Consider the following 21992-nt stretch of genomic DNA (forward strand, 5'->3'; position numbering starts at 1 on the left):
AAATTGGCTAAGAGTATTCAATATATGATTGTGGCTGTCAAAGACAGATTACGTATTGACGAGGACCCCTTTACACCAGAAACGAGGGTCCTTATTTACAAAGAAAAGAGACGCTTGGTTACTTTTCCTCCTTGTTTTGAACTAAATGACCTTTTTGATGGCATTTGGAATACACCTGATAAGAAATTTTTCATTCCTAATAGGATCAAGGTGGCATACCCCTTTCCCGCAGTGGATAGGGATAAGTGGGAAATACCACCCACAGTAGACGTAGCCCTAGCACGCTTGTCTAAACAGGTAGCGCTCCCTGCGGCTCAGTCGACGACTCTTAAGGAGCCGGCTGATCGTAAGCAGGAGGCTACTTTAAAAGCTAATTTTACTACCACGGGGACGCAGCTTAGACCGCTTATTGCGTCAGCGTGGGTTAGTAGCGCCATTGAAAAATGGGCTGAAAGTTTATCTGCGGATTTAGATACTCTGGATAGGGATAGCATCCTAGTGACGCTTGGTTATATCAGGGACGCGGCTGCGTACTTGAAAGAGGCTGCAAGAGATGCTGGCCTCCTGGGGGCTAAGGCTAATGCTATGTCAATTGCGGCTAGGCATGCGCTATGGACTCATCAATGGAATGCTGACGCTGATTCCAAGAAAAATATGGAGTCCCTTCCCTTTAAGGGTGGGGAACTGTTTGGTGATGGCCTTACTGATTTAGTATCAGCGGCCACAGCGGGTAAATCTACTTATTTACCTAATGCTCCTGCACAACAGAAGAAACCGCACTATCAAATGCAGTCCTTTCGGCCCAATAAATATAGAAAAGGCCGAGGTAACTTCTTCCTCGCTACCAGAGGTAGAGGAAGGGGCAAGAGAACTCCCACCTACTCAAGTTCACAAGAGCAGAAGTCCTCCCCGGCTTCCGCAAAATCCACCGCATGACGCCGGGTCTCCCTTACAGGAGACCGCACCGGTGGGGGCACATCTAAGGCTTTTCAGTCAACGTTCCCCCTCGCCGTTTTTTCAAATCACCCTTACCAGTTTTGCTTCCAGACAGAGTTCTAGTCTGTGGAGCAATACAAAAATTATGTCAAAATCAGGGTGTGATCCCGGTCCCCCGGGCGCAACTAGGGGAAGGGTTTTATTCAAGCCTATTTGTAGTGCCGAACCCAGATGGCTCGGTATGACCAATCCTCAACCTAAAATCTCAAAATTTTTTCCTGAAGAAATTCAAATTCAAGATGGAGTCTCTCCGAGCGGTGATCTCCAGCCTGGAGGAGGGGGAATTCATGGTGTCTTTGGACATAAAGGATGCCTACCTTCATGTTCCCATTTATCCCCCTCATCAGAGTTATCTCCGGTTTGCAATCCAGGATACTCATTACCAATTTCAGACGTTGCCGTTTGGCCTGGCCACGGCTCCGAGGATTTTCACAAAAGTCATGGTAGAAATGATGGTTCTCCTCAGAAAAAGAGTAGTTACAATTATCCCGTACTTGGATGATCTCCTGATAAAGGCGAGGGCCAAGGAAAAACTGGTACAGGACATTGCACTGTCTCTGTCTCTTCTACAACAGCACGGCTGTCTCTTGAACCTGTCGAAATCACACTTCATTCCAACAACCCGGTTGGCATTTTTGGGTATGATTCTGGACACGGTCCAGCTGAGAGTGTTCCTCCCTCCGGAGAAAGCACTGGAAATTCAGAGTTTGGTAAAACTCATTCTGAAACCACCAACTGTCTCCATTCTTCATCAATGCATTCGATTGCTGGGGAAGATGGTGGCGGCATACGAGGCCCTCCAATTCGGGAAGTTCCATGCCAGAGTGTTTCAGTGGGACCTGTTGGACAAATGGTCCGGTTCCCACCTTCATATGCACTGGAGGATAGTTCTATCCCCCAACACCAGAATCTCACTGCTGTGGTGGCTACACAGCTCTCACCTCTTAGAAGGACGCAGATTCGGGATCCAAGACTGGATCCTAGTGACCACAGATGCAAGTCTCCGGGGTTGGGGAGCAGTCACACAAGGGTGACCTTCCAAGGAAGATGGTCAAGTCAGGAAACTCTTCTTCACATAAACGTGCTGGAGTTGAGGGCCATTTACAACGAGCTTCTACAAGCTGAGCATCTTCTTCTAAACCGGCCTGTTCTGATCCAATCGGACAATGTGACAGCAGTAGCGTACATAAACCGCCAAGGCGGCACAAAGAGCAGAACAGCAATGGCAGAAGACACAAGGATTCTTCGCTGGGCAGAGACTCGGGTAAGCGCTCTGTCTGCAATTTTCCTTTCGGGAGTGGACAACTGGGAAGCAGACTTCCTCAGCAGACACGATCTACATCCAGGAGAGTGGAGCCTCCATCAGGAGGTCTTCTCCCTACTAACAAATCTATGGGGGGTTCCCCACATAGACTTGATGGCGTCCCACCACAACAAAATACTACTAAAGTATTGTTCCCGGTCCAGGGCCCCTCAGGCGGCGGCAGTGGATGCACTGACGTCACCTTGGGTGTATCCGTCGGTGTACGTTTTCCCTACGCTTCCTCTCATTCCAAAGGTTCTGAGAATCCTAAGAAAATCACAGATTCCAGAACTCCTTGTAGTTCCAGACTGGCCAAGGAGAATTTGGTACCCGGATCTTCAGTAGTTGTTAGTCGAAGATCCATGGCCTCTTCCTCTTCGCGAGGATCTGCTGCGGCAGGGGCCGTTCGTCTATCAAGACTTACAGCGGCTACGTTTGACAGCATGGCGGTTGAACACCAGATTTTAGCCCGTAAGGGTATTCCCGATGAAGTCATCCCCACTCTTATCCTTGCTAGGAAGGGTGTGACGTCGAAACACTATCACCGTATTTGGAGGAAATATATTTCCTGTTGCGAGTCCAAGAAAGCTCCAGTGGAGAAGTTTGACCTTGGACGTTTTCTCCATTTTCTACAAAATGGAGTGGATGCGAGCCTTAAATTAGGCTCCATAAAAGTGCAGATTTCTGCTTTGTCAATTTTCTTTCAGAAACAATTGGCCTCACTTCCTGAGGTGCAGACCTTTGTAAAAGGGGTCCTGCACATCCAACCTCCTTTTGTGCCACCTGTGGCACCTTGGGATCTTAATGTGGGTTTGACATTCCTAAAATCACATTGGTTTGAACCTTTAAGTAAAGTGGAGTTGAATTTCCTCACTTGGAAGGTTGTCATTTTGTTAGCATTGGCATCCGCAAGGCGGGTGTCTGAATTGGCTGCCTTGTCTCACAAGAGCCCTTATTTGATCTTCCATGAAGATAGGGCAGAATTGAGAACTCAGCAACAATTTCTGCCAAAGGTGGTTTCCTCTTTTCATATTAGAAATGTTAGGGAGAGGACGTGGCTGGCGTCCTCTCCGTTTATTAATGTTGCTGCAAATATTTGTGCTTATTGCTTAATTGTGGGGACTGAGGAGCAGCTGTATTATATAGGAGGAGTACAGTGCAGAGTTTTGCTGATCAGTGACCACCAGTTTTATCCGTTCTCTGCCTGAAAAACGCTCCATATCTGTGCTTAGTGTGCTGCATATATCTGTGCTCATACTGCTTTATTGTGGGGACTGGGGACCAGCAGTATTATATAGGTGGAGTACAGTGCAGAGTTTTGCTGACCAGTGACCACCAGTATTATACGTTCTCTGCCTGAAAAACGCTCCATATCTGTGCTCAGTGTGCTGCATATATCTGTGCTCACACTGCTTTATTGTGGGGACTGGGGACCAGCAGTATTATATAGGAGGAGTACAGTGCAGAGTTTTGCTGACAGTGACCACCAGTATATATAGCAGTACGGTACGGAAGGCCACTGCTCTACCTACCTCTGTGTCGTCAAGTATACTATCCATCTAGATTCTATACCTGTGGTGCATTTTAGTTTTGCAGTTTGCTGACAGTGACCACCAGTATATATAGCAGTACGGTACGGAAGGCCACTGCTCTACCTACCTCTGTGTCGTCAAGTATACTATCCATCTAGATTCTATACCTGTGGTGCATTTTAGTTTTGCAGTTTGCTGACAGTGACCACCAGTATATATAACAGTACGGTACGGAAGGCCACTGCTCTACCTACCTCTGTGTCGTCAAGTATACTATCTATCGAGATTCTATACCTGTGGTGCATTTTAGTATTGCAGTTTGCTGACAGTGACCACCAGTATATATAGCAGTACGGTACGGAAGTCCACTGCTCTACCTACCTCTGTGTCGTCAAGTATACTATCCATCTAGATTCTATACCTGTGGTGCATTTTAGTTTTTCAGTTTGCTGACAGTGACCACCAGTATATATAGCAGTACGGTACGGAAGGCCACTGCTCTACCTACCTCTGTGTCGTCAAGTATACTATCCATCTAGATTCTATACCTGTGGTGCATTTTAGTTTTGCAGTTTGCTGACAGTGACCACCAGTATATATAGCAGTACGGTACGGAAGGCCACTGCTCTACCTACCTCTGTGTCGTCAAGTATACTATCCATCTAGATTCTATACCTGTGGTGCATTTTAGTTTTGCAGTTTGCTGACAGTGACCACCAGTATATATAGCAGTACGGTACGGAAGGCCACTGCTCTACCTACCTCTGTGTCGTCAAGTATATTATCCATCTAGATTCTATACCTGTGGTGCATTTTAGTTTTGCAGTTTGCTGACAGTGACCACCAGTATATATAGCAGTACGGTACGGAAGGCCACTGCTCTACCTACCTCTGTGTCGTCAAGTATACTATCCATCTAGATTCTATACCTGTGGTGCATTTTAGTTTTGCAGTTTACTGACAGTGACCACCAGTATATATAGCAATACGGTACGGAAGGCCACTGCTCTACCTACCTCTGTGTCGTCAAGTATACTATCCATCTAGATTCTATACCTGTGGTGCATTTTAGTTTTGCAGTTTGCTGACAGTGACCACCAGTATATATAGCAGTAGGGTACGGAAGGCCACTGCTCTACCTACCTCTGTGTCGTCAAGTATACTATCCATCTAGATTCTATACCTGTGGTGCATTTTAGTTTTTCAGTTTGCTGACAGTGACCACCAGTATATATAGCAGTACGGTACGGAAGGCCACTGCTCTACCTACCTCTGTGTCGTCAAGTATACTATCCATCCATACCTGTGGTGCATTTCAGTTGTGCGCAGTATATATAGTAGTAGGCCATTGCTATTGATACTGGCATATAATTCCACACATTAAAAAATGGAGAACAAAAATGTGGAGGTTAAAATAGGGAAAGATCAAGATCCACTTCCACCTCGTGCTGAAGCTGCTGCCACTAGTCATGGCCGAGACGATGAAATGCCATCAACGTCGTCTGCCAAGGCCGATGCTCAATGTCATAGTAGAGAGCATGTAAAATCCAAAAAACAAAAGTTCAGTAAAATGACCCAAAAATCAAAATTGAAAGTGTCTGATGAGAAGCGTAAACTTGCCAATATGCCATTTACGACACGGAGTGGCAAGAAACGGTTGAGGCCCTGGCCTATGTTCATGGCTAGTGGTTCAGCTTCACATGAGGATAGAAGCAGTCATCCTCTCGCTAGAAAACTGCAGTGCCACTCCTAGATGGGCCAGGTGTTTGTGTCGCCCACTTGGGTCGCTTAGCTTAGTCACGCAGCTACCTCATTGCGCCTCTTTTTTTCTTTGCATCATGTGTTGTTTGAGGACTATTTTTTTGAAGTGCCATCCTGTCTGACACTGCAGTGCCACTCCTAGATGGGCCAGGTGTTTGTGTCGGCCACTTGTGTCGCTTAGCTTAGTCACACAGCGACCTTGGTGCGCCTCTTTTTTTCTTTGCATCATGTGCTGTTTGGGGACTATTTTTTGAAGTGCCATCCTGCCTGACACTGCAGTGCCACTCCTAGATGGGCCAGGTGTTTGTGTCGGCCACTTGTGTCGCCTAGCTTAGCCATCCAGCGACCTCGGTGCAAATTTTAGGACTAAAAATAATATTGTGAGGTGTGAGGTGTTCAGAATAGACTGAAAATGAGTGGAAATTATGGTTATTGAGGTTAATAATACTATGGGATCAAAATGACCCCCAAATTCTATGATTTAAGCTTTTTTTTGAGGGTTTTTTGTAAAAAAAACACCCGAATCCAAAACACACCCGAATCCGACAAAAAAATTTCAGGGAGGTTTTGCCAAAACGCGTCCGAATCCAAAACACGGCCGCAGAACCGAATCCAAAACCAAAACACAAAACCCGAAAAATTTCCAGTGCACATCTCTAATATATATATATATATACATATATATGTATATTATACACTTTTATAGAACACTGCAAGAACATGGATTTGGACACAAATCATCTTTATACCACATTCATGCACTCAACCTTGAGAGCTTGCGACCATTCAGCCACAATGCCTTTCATTAACACATTACAATATACTGCCACACACAGGACTCACACCCACAACGGGCTGCATCCCAGCCAAACACACCACCCACCAAGCCACTTGATTCTGCATAAAACCTATGAGGTTTCCTACTATATGAAGCTACCTGTACCCCGTAAAAAAAAATAACCAGCACCATAATTGAGCAGATCCATCACAAAGTACAAGGTAGGCTTCAAAGAGAACTTTCTAACTTATAGTTCTGTAGCTCTCTATGTAAGAGCAGACAGATCAATGAATAGAGTGTCCAATTGCAAAGCCATAGCACATCAGCATCTTGAAATGTATTAAAGAACAGTGCAACTGAACAACAAAGAGCTATCTAGTCAAGTCCATGAATGCTGTATAGGTATTAGTGACAGAAGCGGTGCCGGTAGGAGACAGGGGCAGTCCCCCAAAAAAGGGGGGAAGCTGCAAGTGAAAGTAATAAAAACAGATAACTAACAAGTGCTGCCAACAGTGCCCCCTACCCTGCAGCGCTATGTGCAGTGCACACTCTGCACACAGCTAGTTACGGCCCTGCTGCAGATCCAGGTCACTTTTGGATATACAGTAAATTTCGGTAGCTCTCGATCCTCCTACTGTTGTCTATGACTTGGCAGTACTTGACACTGCCAAGAGAAAGAGTAATAACAGCTCCTTAAATCTATGCAGTGCATATGCCATGGTATCTAAGGCCAGACACCAGATATGTAGGAGCCATTCCTGGTAACCACTTACACATGTGAAGCTGTGCACGCATATTGTAGAAGCCAGGTCTGAACCCAGAAGTAAGGGATAGCACAATATATTACTGTATAGTCTACGTGGGAATGTCTGTTTTCAGAGCCCATCTGTCAGCTTCTGTTTAGTAATAAATAGCCCCTAAAATTCATTACAAATCACTAAAGTCACCGGTAATAAGGAATGTTTATTTCTGGGACTTTACCACAAACCCTATTAAATAGTCCCCATAGCGAGCACATCTTAAACATTCACTGCAATGGATGCAAGCATATGAGCACAGCAGGCATTTCATATTAAAATCTCATTTAAAATAGACAATACTGATACATTTTATCAAGTAACTTGATTTCACCAAATAAGCTCCTTTACAGTGTCAAGTTATTTGATGAAGCGGATCAGACTTTAATGGGAAATTACTAAAGGATTCCCCAGACTTTGTGCTACACAAATCACTGAAGGAACAAAATGGTTTGATTTGACTATCTATAGTCAACTGTAGGTATTACAAAGCAAACAATTCTTCCACTACTTACAGTATTTGTGAGACCTTTATTGAAAATAGAAGCATTAACAATCTAATATACTGTAGCTTCATCTTTTTTCTTCCAATAAACTGCTTAAGAGAATCTCAAAGTATTTTACTGATCGCAACACCAGGGATGTGCAGTAAGTTTTCAGATACACAAAAAGTATTTTATTTATAAACAAAGTGAATATTAAATGTTTTCAAAGTATTCGCAAGAGGGAGCCTATGCTAACTTGGTGAAGCAGCTGGACCAGTCCGAAGGAGGTATGTCCTCTACATGCTGGATGATGGTCTCCACTGCAGCTTCCAGTCACTCAAAATGAATCCCACACATCTTGCACTTGATTTGTGGGAACACAAAAAAGTTAGAGGGGGACAGGTCTGGACTGTATCGAAGATGACAAAGCTCATGGATGCGTTCATGGCCAAAAATTCCACCACTTTCCTAGACTTGTGGACAGATGCATTGTCATGAAGGAGAAGGGCACCACGAGCACAAGTTTTTGGATGATGCCTGGAAATGGCTTCCAGAACTTGCATCCGGCATTGGTTGGCATACCAGTCCCAAGTGACGGCTTGCTGCACAAGTGGTATGGTAGCTACATTACTAGTCCTGACCACAAAAACAGTCACCATTTGCTTGGTCACACTGTTCTCATGTCAGCACTTCTGTGGCAGCACACCTCCAACTGGGTCCACTGAGCTCACTGTTGCTTGGACTCAGGGTGAAAACTGTAGATTCAGGGTTCATTGCCACTGATGATCTCCCAGACAGTGTTTGAGTGACACCCATCAAATATGGCCAGCATGTTGCGGCACCAAATCACCCGAGCCTACTTCTGCTCTTGAGTCAGCTGATTGGGCAACCATCATGGAGAAACCTTGCTCAGACCAAGCCTTTTTGTGGATTATTAAGTGGATGGATCCTTCTTTAAATGGGCCATGGTAACATTGGCATCCACCTCAACTATGGCCTGTAAGGCAGCAATGTTGTCCTTGGTGTTGGCAGACACAGGTCAGACGCTGCGCTCCTGCTCTTCTAGAGACCATTTCCTGTGCCAAAATTCTGCGAACCACTCAAACAGAGTGGTTTGGGATGGTGCTTCCTATTCAAAAGCAGCTTGCAGTTGGTCAAAATGATCTTAGCAGACCACTCTTACAGTTATTGAAGATCATGTCACATCAGTGGCCTCTGTTGAGCTCTATAACGAGTCTGTGAAGGAAGTGGACCTGCTGACTTTTTTGTTGTGCAGTGCTGTTTATATACGGTTCTGTGCCTTGACATTTCACAAGAACTTTAGTCAGAGATTACAGTTCACCAGGGCTGTTTCTAGCCAATTTGGCTCCCAGTGCGAGATTTAAAAATGCGCCCCCCCCCATGACATAAAAAAATGTGCCCCCCCCACAACACCTAGATGAAAAGAAAAAAAAACTTGTGCGCGCACCCGACAAGGGGGCGTGGCCTCATCTGAATGGGTGTGGCCTCATTTAAATGGGCATGGTCTAGTCTGAAAAGACTACCTCACAATCCAGTTTTTGACCCTGCCCCAACAGATCACCACCACCACAGGAAAAAAAAATTCTACCATATTAAGCCCCACACAGAGAGAGAGAGAATACTTGCAGAGGCGATTACCGCTCTTCGGCCCGCCTCACCAGTCGCTCCTCACGCCAGCCTTTCCCTCTTCCTAACTTGGATCCCCCTCTGTACTCCGCTCGGGAAGGGGGGGGGGGGGGGGTTGGGAGTTTTGTGGAGTGACGGGGTTGCATCGTGACGTAACGACGCAACCGCGTCATTCCGTGAAACTCCGCCCCCGAGCGGGTTACTCGGGGAGAAATAGGAGGGGGAAGCAGGGAGCCACAGTTAGTGCCGCGGCGGGCGCCCAGTGCGGTTGCACTGCTCGCCTGCCCCAAGAAACGGCCCTGCAGTTCACAACCAGACAGTCAGATTGTGTCTACCTATAGACTGCACCTCCAGAAATGTATTGCACACCCCTCGTATATTAAGAGAAATTTGGGATTTTTGTTGTATTTTTAGCATCATATTTACGGAATTTGTAAAATTGATAACTTTGCGGCTAATATAATTTCTTGCATTAAAGGCAAGGCCATTTGCATTGTGAAAAATAGGAAGCACCTTTAAATGTATGCATATGCATTGTCCACCTTTTGTAGCTAGTTTATCTAACTTGCACAAACAATCTGTTTTTTAGCATAATCTATACGGAGAATTATATTAAATTGGAGGTTGCAAGAGGTAAATTGTCATTAAAATAGTGATAAATTAACACCATGCTTTATAAAAAACAAACAAATAATACCAACATTGCCACTTTTTGGCTAAAATAAAGATAAAAGTGGAGGCATCATTATTTGTACAGTACACAGAAATCACATACAGTACATCCACTTTTAATGATATCACAACTTTATGCTTCCTTTAACTATATAGATTTCCTCCAATGTGTCTAATAGTATTATTGTTGTTATTTCTGCTGTTGTTGTTGTTGTTGTTGTTGTTGTTATTGTTATTATTATTATTATTATTATTATTATTATTATTCTAATTTATGTTTGTTGTATAAAATATGTACCTTAAATATGTACCTGCCATTTTTAACATATTTTTTAGCATGTTATTTGTACAGGACTGTGGTGTAAGCTGGATGGTGAGACAGAGTGTAGAACAAGGCTGGATCCCCCTATGGATGGCACAGAATGTGGAACAGAAAAGGTACATGATGGTTTATCCTCCAATCTACCTACAAGATAATGTAATAACAAAACACACATAAAAATGAAGTTTACATTATGTTCACATATGGGTTTTCATGGTCTAAATACATCCGAATATAGACTGTTGTATTATTTGTGGTCCATTAACTATACAGTCAAAGGTTAACACTAATAAATTTATTATTGTTCTCGTTCTTGTATTTTTAATGACAAAATACAGGAACACAAACAGACAGTGCAGTAACAAGATTGGAAGCAGCAGTAGCAACTGCAATAGTACCCAGGAGCCTTATATGTTATGCTGGCTAAGGGCTGCTTGTTTCCTTTTTCCTTCCTTGGAACCTTTACATTTAGCAGTTATTGGTGGCTGTCTAACTGAAATAAGTGATAGATGATAATACTGCAATGTCTTGTATATTAAAAGGCCTATCTGGTGTGTCCACAGACATGAGAACAGGAAAATGGGAATTGACATGGAAGACAAGGGGATATAGACAATGGTTACGGATACTGGAGAATAAATAAATGAGGGGGGCAGTTTTTGTTTATCTTTGTATCATACATAATAGTAGGTAATCTGTGGAAATCATTGTAGTGCACTGGGTGCAGGATGTATCAAGCATAATGTGGTAAAACCTCAGATTTACTGCAATACATATGAATCATCAATACCTGCTGTGGACCCACAGCACAGCAGTCGCCATAGGATCCCACAGCACAGCAGTCGCCATAGGATACCACAGCACAGCAGTCGCCATAGGTTCCCACAGCACAGCAGTCACCATAAGATGGCCATCTTAAGTTCTAAGCACACTGGGCAGCTGCCAAAGGCCCCATAATTCTTGGAGCCTCTGGGCATATTTGGTCAAGGACCCCAGTGCATTGCTTTGCCCAGGGCTTTCTATGCTGTTTAGGCGGCCCTGATGTTATGTGGCTGCAATGTTACTGCATAGAGCAAGCTCTGAAAAGACAATGCCATCTATGCTAATAGAAATCTAATGGCTTCTTTTTAAAAAAACAAAAAACCACTAGATTGGGATCCAAAAGATCTTTCTATATTGCCTGCGGATTGCACAGGCTGATAGCCTCACTTGCACATTAGGACTTCCAGATCATAAAGCCGGAAGTCTTTTCATAGCCTGAACACCTCTTTATTGCAATAGCTGTCCCAACTGGTAAGTAAAGTACTGTGTAAATGTTTTAGGCAGGTGGAATAAAATGCTGCAGAGTAAGAATGCTTTCAAAAATAGAAGTGTTAATAGTTTATACGTATCAATTAACAAAATGCAAAGTGAATGAACAGAAGAGATATCTAAATCAAATCAATATTTGGTGTGACCACCATTTGCCTTCAAAAATGCATCAATTCTTATAGGTACACTTGCACACAGTTTTTGAAGGAACTCGGCAGGGAGGTTGTTCTAAGCATCCTGGAGAACTAACCATAGATCTTGTGTTGATGTAGACTTGCTCAAATCCTTCTGTCTCTTCTTGTAATCACAGACAGACTCAATGATGTTGAGATCAGGGCTCTGTGGGGAGCATATCATCACTTCCAGGACTCCTTGTTCTTCTTTACATTGAAGATAGTTCTTAATTACATTGGCTGTATGTTTGAGGTCATTGTCCTGCTGCAGAATAAGTTTGGAGCCAATCAGATGCCTACCTGATGGTAGTGATGAGCACCGGAAATTTTTCGGGTTTTGTGTTTTGGTTTTGGGTTCGGTTCCGCGGCCGTGTTTTGGGTTCGAACGCGTTTTGGCAAAACCTCACCGAATTTTTTTTGTCGGATTCGGGTGTGTTTTGGATTCGGGTGTTTTTTTCAAAAAACCCTAAAAAACAGCTTAAATCATAGAATTTGGGGGTCATTTTGATCCCAAAGTATTATTAACCTCAATAACCATATTTTCCACTCATTTTCAGTCTATTCTGAACACCTCACACCTCACAATATTATTTTTAGTCCTAAAATTTGCACCGAGGTCGCTGGATGGCTAAGCTAAGCGACCCAAGTGGCCGACACAAACACCTGGCCCATCTAGGAGTGGCACTGCAGTGTCACGCAGGATGGCCCTTCCAAAAAACACTCCCCAAACAGCACATGACGCAAAGAAAAAAAGAGGCGCAATGAGGTAGCTGTGTGAGTAAGCTAAGCGACCCTAGTGGCCGACACAAACACCTGGCCCATCTAGGAGTGGCACTGCAGTGTCACGCAGGATGGCCCTTCCAAAAAACACTCCCCAAACAGCACATGACGCAAAGAAAAAAAGAGGCGCAATGAGGTAGCTGTGTGAGTAAGCTAAGCGACCCTAGTGGCCGACACAAACACCTGGCCCATCTAGGAGTGGCACTGCAGTGTCACGCAGGATGGCCCTTCCAAAAAACACTCCCCAAACAGCACATGACGCAAAGAAAAAAAAGAGGCGCAATGAGGTAGCTGTGTGACTAAGATAAGCGACCCTAGTGGCCGACACAAACACCTGGCTAATCTAGGAGTGGCACTGCAGTGTCACGCAGGATGGCCCTTCCAAAAAACACCCCCCAAACAGCACATGACGCAAAGAAAAAAAGAGGCGCAATGAGGTAGCTGTGTGAGTAAGCTAAGCGACCCTAGTGGCCGACACAAACACCTGGCCCATCTAGGAGTGGCACTGCAGTGTCACGCAGGATGGCCCTTCCAAAAAACACTCCCCAAATAGCACATGACGCAAAGAAAAAAAGAGGCGCAATGAGGTAGCTGTGTGAGTAAGCTAAGCGACCCTAGTGGCCGACACAAACACCTGGCCCATCTAGGAGTGGCACTGCAGTGTCACGCAGGATGGCCCTTCCAAAAAACACTCCCCAAACAGCACATGACGCAAAGAGAAAAAGAGGCGCAATGAGGTAGCTGTGTGAGTAAGCTAAGCGACCCTAGTGGCCGACACAAACACCTGGCCCATCTAGGAGTGGCACTGCAGTGTCACGCAGGATGGCCCTTCCAAAAAACACTCCCCAAACAGCACATGAAACAAAGAAAAAAAGAGGCGCAATGAGGTAGCTGTGTGAGTAAGCTAAGCGACCCAAGTGGCCGACACAAACACCGGGCCCATCTAGGAGTGGCACTGCAGTGTCACGCAGGATGGCCCTTCCAAAAAACACTCCCCAAACAGTACATGACGCAAAGAAAAAAAGAGGCGCAATGAGGTAGCTGTGTGAGTAAGCTAAGCGACCCTAGTGGCCGACACAAACACCTGGTCCATCTAGGAGTGGCACTGCAGTGTCACGCAGGATGGCCCTTCCAAAAAACACTCCCCAAACAGCAGCACATGACGCAAAGAAGAAAAAAAAGAGGCGCAATGAGGTAGTTGTGTGACTAAAATAAGCGACCCTAGTGGCCGACACAAACACCTGGCCCATCTAGGAGTGGCACTGCAGTGTCACGCAGGATGGCCCTTCCAAAAAACACCCCCCAAACAGCACATGACGCAAAGAAAAAAAGAAGCGCAATGAGGTAGCTGTGTGAGTTAGCTAAGCGACCCTAGTGGCCGACACAAACACCTGGCCCATCTAGGAGTGGCACTGCAGTGTCACGCAGGATGGCCCTTCCAAAAAACACTCCCCAAACAGCACCACATGACGCAAAGAAGAAAAAAAAGAGGCGCAATGAGGTAGCTGTGTGACTAAGATAAGCGACCCTAGTGGCCGACACAAACACCTGGCCCATCTAGGAGTGGCACTGCAGTGTCACGCAGGATGGCCCTTCCAAAAAACACCCCCCAAACAGCACATGACGCAAAGAAAAAAAGAGGCGCAATGAGGTAGCTGTGTGAGTAAGCTAAGCGACCCTAGTGGCCGACACAAACACCTGGCCCATCTAGGAGTGGCACTGCAGTGTCACGCAGGATGGCCCTTCCAAAAAACACCCCCCAAACAGCACATGACGCAAAGAAAAATGAAAGAAAAAAGCGGTGCAAGATGGAATTGTCCTTGGGCCCTCCCACCCACCCTTATGTTGTATAAACAGGACATGCACACTTTAACCAACTCATCATTTCAGTGACAGGGTCTGCCACACGACTGTGACTGAAATGACGGGTTGGTTTGGACCCCCACCAAAAAAGAAGCAATTAATCTCTCCTTGCACAAACTGGCTCTACAGAGGCAAGATGTCCACCTCATCATCATCCTCCGATATATCACCGTGTACATCCCCCTCCTCACAGATTATCAATTCGTCCCCACTGGAATCCACCATCTCAGCTCCCTGTGTATTTTGTGGAGGCAATTGCTGCTGGTCAATGTCTCCACAGAGTAATTGATTATAATTCATTTTAATGAACATCATCTTCTCCACATTTTCTGGATGTAACCTCGTACGCCGATTGCTGACAAGGTGAGCGGCGGCACTAAACACTCTTTCGGAGTACACACTTGTGGGAGGGCAACTTAGGTAGAATAAAGCCAGTTTGTGCAAGGGCCTCCAAATTGCCTCTTTTTCCTGCCAGTATAAGTACGGACTGTCTGACGTGCCTACTTGAATGCGGTCACTCATATAATCCTCCACCATTCTTTCAATGGGGAGAGAATCATATGCAGTGACAGTAGACGACATGTCCGTAATCGTAGTCAGGTCCTTCAGTCCGGACCAGATGTCAGCATCAGCAGTCGCTCCAGACTGCCCTGCATCACCGCCAGCGGGTGGGCTCGGAATTCTGAGCCTTTTCCTCGCACCCCCAGTTACGGGAGAATGTGAAGGAGGAGATGTTGACAGGTCGCGTTCCGCTTGACTTGACAATTTTGTCACCAGCAGTTCTTTGAACCCCAGCAGACTTGTGTCTGCCGGAAAGAGAGATCCAAGGTAGGTTTTAAATCTAGGATCGAGCACGGTGGCCAAAATGTAGTGCTCTGATTTCAACAGATTGACCACCCGTGAATCCTTGTTAAGCGAATTAAGGGCTCCATCCACAAGTCCCACATGCCTAGCGGAATCGCTCTGTGTTAGCTCCTCCTTCAATGTCTCCAGCTTCTTCTGCAAAAGCCTGATGAGGGGAATGACCTGACTCAGGCTGGCAGTGTCTGAACTGACTTCACGTGTGGCAAGTTCAAAAGGTTGCAGAACCTTGCACAACGTTGAAATCATTCTCCACTGCGCTTGAGACAGGTGCATTCCACCTCCTATATCGTGCTCAGTTGTATAGGCTTGAATGGCCTTTTGCTGCTCCTCCAACCTCTGAAGCATATAGAGGGTTGAATTCCACCTCGTTACCACTTCTTGCTTCAGATGATGGCAGGGCAGGTTCAGGCGTTTTTGGTGGTGCTCCAGTCTTCTGTATGTGGTGCCTGTACGCCGAAAGTGTCCCGCAATTCTTCTGGCCACCGACAGCATCTCTTGCACGCCCCTCTCGTTTTTTAAATTATTCTGCACCACCAAATTCAAGGTATGTGCAAAACATGGGACGTGCTGGAATTTGCCCATATTTAATGCACACACAATATTGCTGGCGTTGTCCGATGCCACAAATCCACAGGAGAGTCCAATTGGGGTAAGCCATTCTGCGATGATCTTCCTCAGTTGCCGTAAGAGGTTTTTAGCTGTGTGCGTATTCTGGAAAGCGGTGATACAAAGCGTAGCCTGCCTAGGAAAGAGTTGGCGTTTGCGAGATGCTGCTACTGGTGCCGCCGCTGCTGTTCTTGCGGCGGGAGTCCATACATCTACCCAGTGGGCTGCCACAGTCATATAGTCCTGAGCCTGCCCTGCTCCACTTGTCCACATGTCCGTGGTTGAGTGGACATTGGGTACAACTGCATTTTTTAGTACACTGTAGAGTCTTTTTCTGAGGTCTGTGTACATTTTCGGTATCGCCTGCCTAGAGAAATGTAACCTGGATGGTATTTGGTACCGGGGACACAGTACCTCCAACAAGTCTCTAGTTGCCTCTGCAGTAATGATGGATACCGGAACCACGTTTCTCACCGCCCAGGATGCCAAGGCCTCAGTTATCCGCTTTGCAGCAGGATGACTGCTGTGATATTTCATCTTCCTCGCAAAGGACTGTTAGACAGTCAATTGCTTGGTGGAAGTAGTAAAAGTGGTCTTACGAGTACGACTTCCCCTCTGGGATGACCATCGACTCCCAGCAGCAACAACAGCAGCGCCAGCAGCAGTAGGCGTTACATGCAAGGATGCATCGGAGGAATCCCAGGCAGGAGAAGACTCGTCAGAATTTCCAGTGACATGGCCTGCAGGACTATTGGCATTCCTGGGGAAGGAGGAAATTGACACTGAGGGAGTTGGTGGGGTGGTTTGCGTGAGCTTGGTTACAAGAGGAAGGGATTTACTGGTCAGTGGACTGCTTCCGCTGTCGCCCAAAGTTTTTGAACTTGTCACTGACTTATGATGAATGCGCTGCAGGTGACGTATAAGGGAGGATGTTCCGAGGTGGTTAACGTCCTTACCCCTACTTATTACAGCTTGACAAAGGCAACACACGGCTTGACAAATGTTGTCCGCATTTCTGTTGAAATACTTCCACACCGAAGAGCTGATTTTTTTGGTATTTTCACCAGGCATGTCAATGGCCATATTCCTCCCACGGACAACAGGTGTCTCCCCGGGTGCCTGACTTAAACAAACCACCTCACCATCAGAATCCTCCTGGTCAATTTCCTCCCCAGCGCCAGCAACACCCATATCCTCCTCATCCTGGTGTACTTCAACACTGACATCTTCAATCTGACTATCAGGAACTGGACCGCGGGTGCTCCTTCCAGCACTTGCAGGGGGCGTGCAAATGGTGGAAGGCGCATGCTCTTCACGTCCAGTGTTGGGAAGGTCAGGCATCGCAAGCGACACAATTGGACTCTCCTTGTGGATTTGTGATTTCGAAGAACGCACAGTTCTTTGCTGTGCTTTTGCCAGCTTGAGTCTTTTCATTTTTCTAGCGAGAGGCTGAGTGCTTCCATCCTCATGTGAAGCTGAACCACTAGCCATGAACATAGGCCAGGGCCTCAGCCGTTCCTTGCCACTCCGTGTGGTAAATGGCATATTGGCAAGTTTACGCTTCTCCTCTGACAATTTTATTTCAGATTTTTGAGTCCTTTTTTTACTGATATTTGGTGTTTTGGATTTTACATGCTCTGTACTATGACATTGGGCATCGGCCTTGGCAGACGACGTTGCTGGCATTTCATCGTCTCGGCCATGACTAGTGGCAGCAGCTTCAGCACGAGGTGAAAGTCGATCTTGATCTTTCCCTATTTTTGGAACCTCAACATTTTTGTTCTCCATATTTTAATAGGCACAACTAAAAGGCACCTCAGGTAAACAATGGAGATGGATGGATACTAGTATACTTATGGATGGACGAGCGACTGCCGACACAGAGGTAGCTACAGCCGTGGACTACTGCTGCTAATATAGACTGGATGATAATGATATAAAAAATATATATATATCACTACTGCAGCCGGACAGGTATATATTATATAATTAATGACGGACCTGCTGGACACTGTCAGCAGAATGCGTTTATAGAATAAAAACACCACACGACAAGTGTTTAACTTTTTCAGGCAGACAATCACAATATACTGGTGGTCAGACAGTGGTCACTGGTCAGTCACACTGGCAGTGGCACTCTGGCAGCAAAAGTGTGCACTGTTAAATAATATGTACTCCTGCTACTGCTCCCCAGTCTCCCCCACAATTAAGCTGTGTGAGCACTGAGCACTCAACACAGTCAGATATACATAGATGATGCAGCACACTGAGGCTGAGCACAGATATGGTATACTGTTACTGTGTCACTGTGTATCGTTTTTTTTCAGGCAGAGAACGGATTATATTAAATAATAATATAATAAAAAAACTGCACTGGTGGTCACTGGTGAGTCACTAGTAAACTCTGCACTCTCTGAGTACTCCTAAGCTCCAGTAAATCAAGTGTCTCACTCTCACTCTCTCTCTTCTAATCTAAATGGAGATGACGCCAGCCACGTCCTCTCCCTATGAATCTCAATGCACGTGTGAAAATGGCGGCGACGCGCGGCTCCTTATATAGAATCCGAGTCTCGCGATAGAATCCGAGCCTCGCGAGAATCCGACAGCGGGATGATGACGTTCGGGCGCGCTCGGGTTAGCCGAGCAAGGCGGGAAGATCCGAGTCTGCCTCGGATCCGTGTAAAAAGGCTGAAGTTCGGGGGGGTTCGGATTCCGAGGAACCGAACCCGCTCATCACTACCTGATGGTACTGCATAATAGATAAGTACTGCCTGTATTTCTCAGCATTGAAGCACAAAGAAACAGGCAACATTGTGGTCTGTAGATGCAGTGGTTGGACAAGGATTCTTAATTTATTAGATGAAAGACACATCATGCTTACTTCCCTTCGAAATCGAAAGATGTCCAGCAGTGCCATCAGCTCAGAACTGACAGAAACCAGTGGGACCAAAGTACACCCGTCTACTGTTTGAAGAAGTCTGTTCAGAAGTGGTCTTCATGGGAGAATCGCAGCCAAATAAAAACATACCTTGGAAACAAGGCCAAGCGACTCAACTATGCATGAAAACATAGGAACTGGGGTGTAGATAACTGGCAGCAGTTGCTCTGGACTGATTAGTCAAAATGTGAAATATTTGGCTATAATAGAAGGCAGTTTATTCACCGCAGGGCTGGAGAGTGGTACAATAGTAAGTGCAGGCAATAGTTAAGCATAGTGGAGGTTCCTTGCAAGTTTGGGGATTAATGGTGTTCTCAATGCTGAGAAATATAAGCAAGTACTTATCCATCATGCAATCAGGGAGTCGTCTGGTAGGCTCCAAATGTATTCTGCAGCAGGACACTGACCCCAAACATACAGCCAATGTCATTAAGAACTATCTTCAGCATAAAGAAGAACAATGAGTCCTGGAAGAGATGATATGGCCACCATAGAGCCCTGATCTCAACATCATCATGAAGATCTGTCATTAGTTCTATGGGGGTCATTCCGAGTTGTTTGCTCATTGCCGATTTTCAAAACGGAGCGATTAAGGCAAAAATGCGCATGCGCATGGTACGCAGTGCGCATGCGCTAAGTATTTTAGCACAAAACTTAGTCGATTTATTCACGTCCGAATGAAGAATTGTCATCGTTGAAGTGATCGGAGTGTGATTGACAGGAAGTGGGTGTTTCTGGGCAGAAACTGGCCGTTTTCTGGGAGTGTGCGGAAAAACGCAGGCGTGCTAGGAAAAAACGCGGGAGTGTCTGGAGAAACGGGGGAGTGGATGGCCGAACGCAGGGCGTATTTGCGATGTCAAACCAGGAATGAAACGGCCTGAGCTGATCGCAAGCTGTGAGTAGGTCTGGAGCTACTTAGAAACTGCTAAGAATTTTCTATTCGCAATTCTGCTAATCTTTCGTTCGCTATTCTGCTAAAATAAGATACACTCCCAGAGAGCGGCGGCCTAGCGTGTGCAATGCTGCTAAAATCAGCTATTGAGCGAACAAATCGGAATGACCCCCTACATCCACACAAGATCTGTGGTTAGTTCTCCAAGATGCTTATAACAACCTCCCTGCCGAGTTTCTTCAAAAACTGTGTCCAAGTGTACCTAGAAGAATTGTTGCTGTTTTGAAGGCAAAGGGTAGTCACATCAAATATTGATTTGATTTAGATTTATCTTCTGTTCATTCACGTTGCATTTTGTTAATGGTTAAAAAAAACTATTAACACTTCTATTTTTGAAAGGATTCTTACTTTACTGTATTCTTTCCACACCTGCCTAAAACTTTTGCATAGTACTGTATTTCTGCAAACTGGTGATATCTAGTATGCAGGAGCATACATCCCGTCACGAAAACTCTCTTCTATTAGTCTGTCAAAAAGCATCTTCAAGACACGTCTATCCCGTGTGAGACACTTTCTCATTAAACCTCATGGGAATTAACATGTATGTACTAACAATCTTTGGACAGACAGACTATACTACATCTTTAAAAAGAATGCATGAACCTGCAAATTATTCTTGGACATTATTCTAATCATAACCAAGAAATCAGAGTTCAGTGTGTCCATATGCCTTTCAGAATAGACCTATATGTATTTTAGTTGACTCTCAAGTTGCTGTATCTGGTTTACATCTTTACCATTATGTTAATGCAGATTTGTAACTTGCGAGACAATTATTCTTTTTTATTATTTACTGTCACATGGTTTCTTTTATTAAACAATACCAGCTGCACAATGTCTAACACCCCAGATTTACCACAGATCACCACTAAAATGACGGGGAAAGTTTTATGTACATTGTTTCCATGTCAAAAAGAAAACAAAGGAAGACAATAAAAGTTTAAAATAAGCTTCTATGCACATTATGTTACGCACAGAAATGAAACATGCAGGTGTCAGATCAGTGGGACAATATATTTCTCTGCTTTCTGGGATTATTATTTAGCTTGGAGTGGAGTAGATTTAGTAGATCTGTACTGATGTTGTTAACGAGCAGACATTGATAGAACTGTGTGCTTTTACTTTTGTGTTCTATTAATTTGTCTGAGACATGCACGTGTATTGTTTCATATTTTTATTTTTCGCTGCTTTTTCATTTATAGTTATTCTTTTTTTATACATGACGATATGCTTGCAGTAATATTTGGGTAAAATTAGCAGTTTTGCTGATTGAACAGTGTTCCTTTTAAACAACATGACCATGTGCTTCTCATTAGCACATGTGCACGGTCTCTTAGAATTACAGTAGCTCCGCCCACTCACTTCTCATGTAAGTTCACATAGTAGGTTTGGTGGTGTGTTCCGTGCGCACATGCCAGGGGTCTGATTGGGTCATCAATCTGAGAAAACATGACTTCATCCCTACTATAAAAGTTTAAGAAAAAAATTATTATAAAGAACTTAACTCTTGAATTTGATGGATGTACATACAGATAAATGCACAGGCAGTATTAGAGAACATAACTGATGGATGTTAAGGGATTGTTATGCTCTATGAGTAATTAAGTTTAATCAGTGATAAGGCATTTATGATTATTCTCTTCAGTGGCAGAATATACAGAAATATATTTAAAGTAATAACTTTTGCTTTTTGCAAATTATTATTTTTGTCATTTAAGAAGCATAATTGAAAATCTGTATATTTAACTAACTGTAAAATAATATGACAAAGCCATGTGTTATGTTCTTTGCACAAACGTAGAAAGATTTTTTGGTGTTTTAAGTCTTTCCTGGTGCATTAAAATGTTACTTAAGGTATTTAATTGCAGCAATTAGTTTGCAGCGTAAGGGGAATACATTCATCAATATTGGAAACTCTGTTTAGTGTCAGTCAACAGCTTTCAGTTTTTTGCCAAAGTTTGTTTTGTACTATTAGAATTTTTCACGCTCAAAGTTTCCATTAATACCATCTGGGCCTTTTTCCCATATGAGACGGACAATTAAAATAGATCACTTTGTAGGACGTTGACAACAAAATATATTTTATGCCATATGGAATTTGATTTTCTACAGCAGAATGCCAAATGCATTTTAAGCCTATAATAATCTCAACAATATTTCCAACCATAAACGTATGCTGTGACAAATAGGAACTGATGCAGAGTGAGTGCTG

General features: G+C 44.6%; 1 protein-coding gene across 1 annotated transcript in view; it reads left to right on the forward strand.

Moving 5' to 3' along the window:
- ADAMTS19 (ADAM metallopeptidase with thrombospondin type 1 motif 19) overlaps nt 1-21992 on the forward strand; it is a 512659-nt gene that overhangs the window by 314934 nt on the left and 175733 nt on the right. Inside the window, exon 11 of the mRNA XM_063964256.1 lies at nt 10308-10409. Coding sequence (XP_063820326.1) covers nt 10308-10409 — 102 coding nt within the window. The remainder of the gene's footprint in view (nt 1-10307; nt 10410-21992) is intronic.

Source organism: Pseudophryne corroboree, chromosome 1 (assembly GCF_028390025.1).
Source record: "Pseudophryne corroboree isolate aPseCor3 chromosome 1, aPseCor3.hap2, whole genome shotgun sequence".
Lineage (NCBI taxonomy): Eukaryota > Metazoa > Chordata > Amphibia > Anura > Myobatrachidae > Pseudophryne > Pseudophryne corroboree.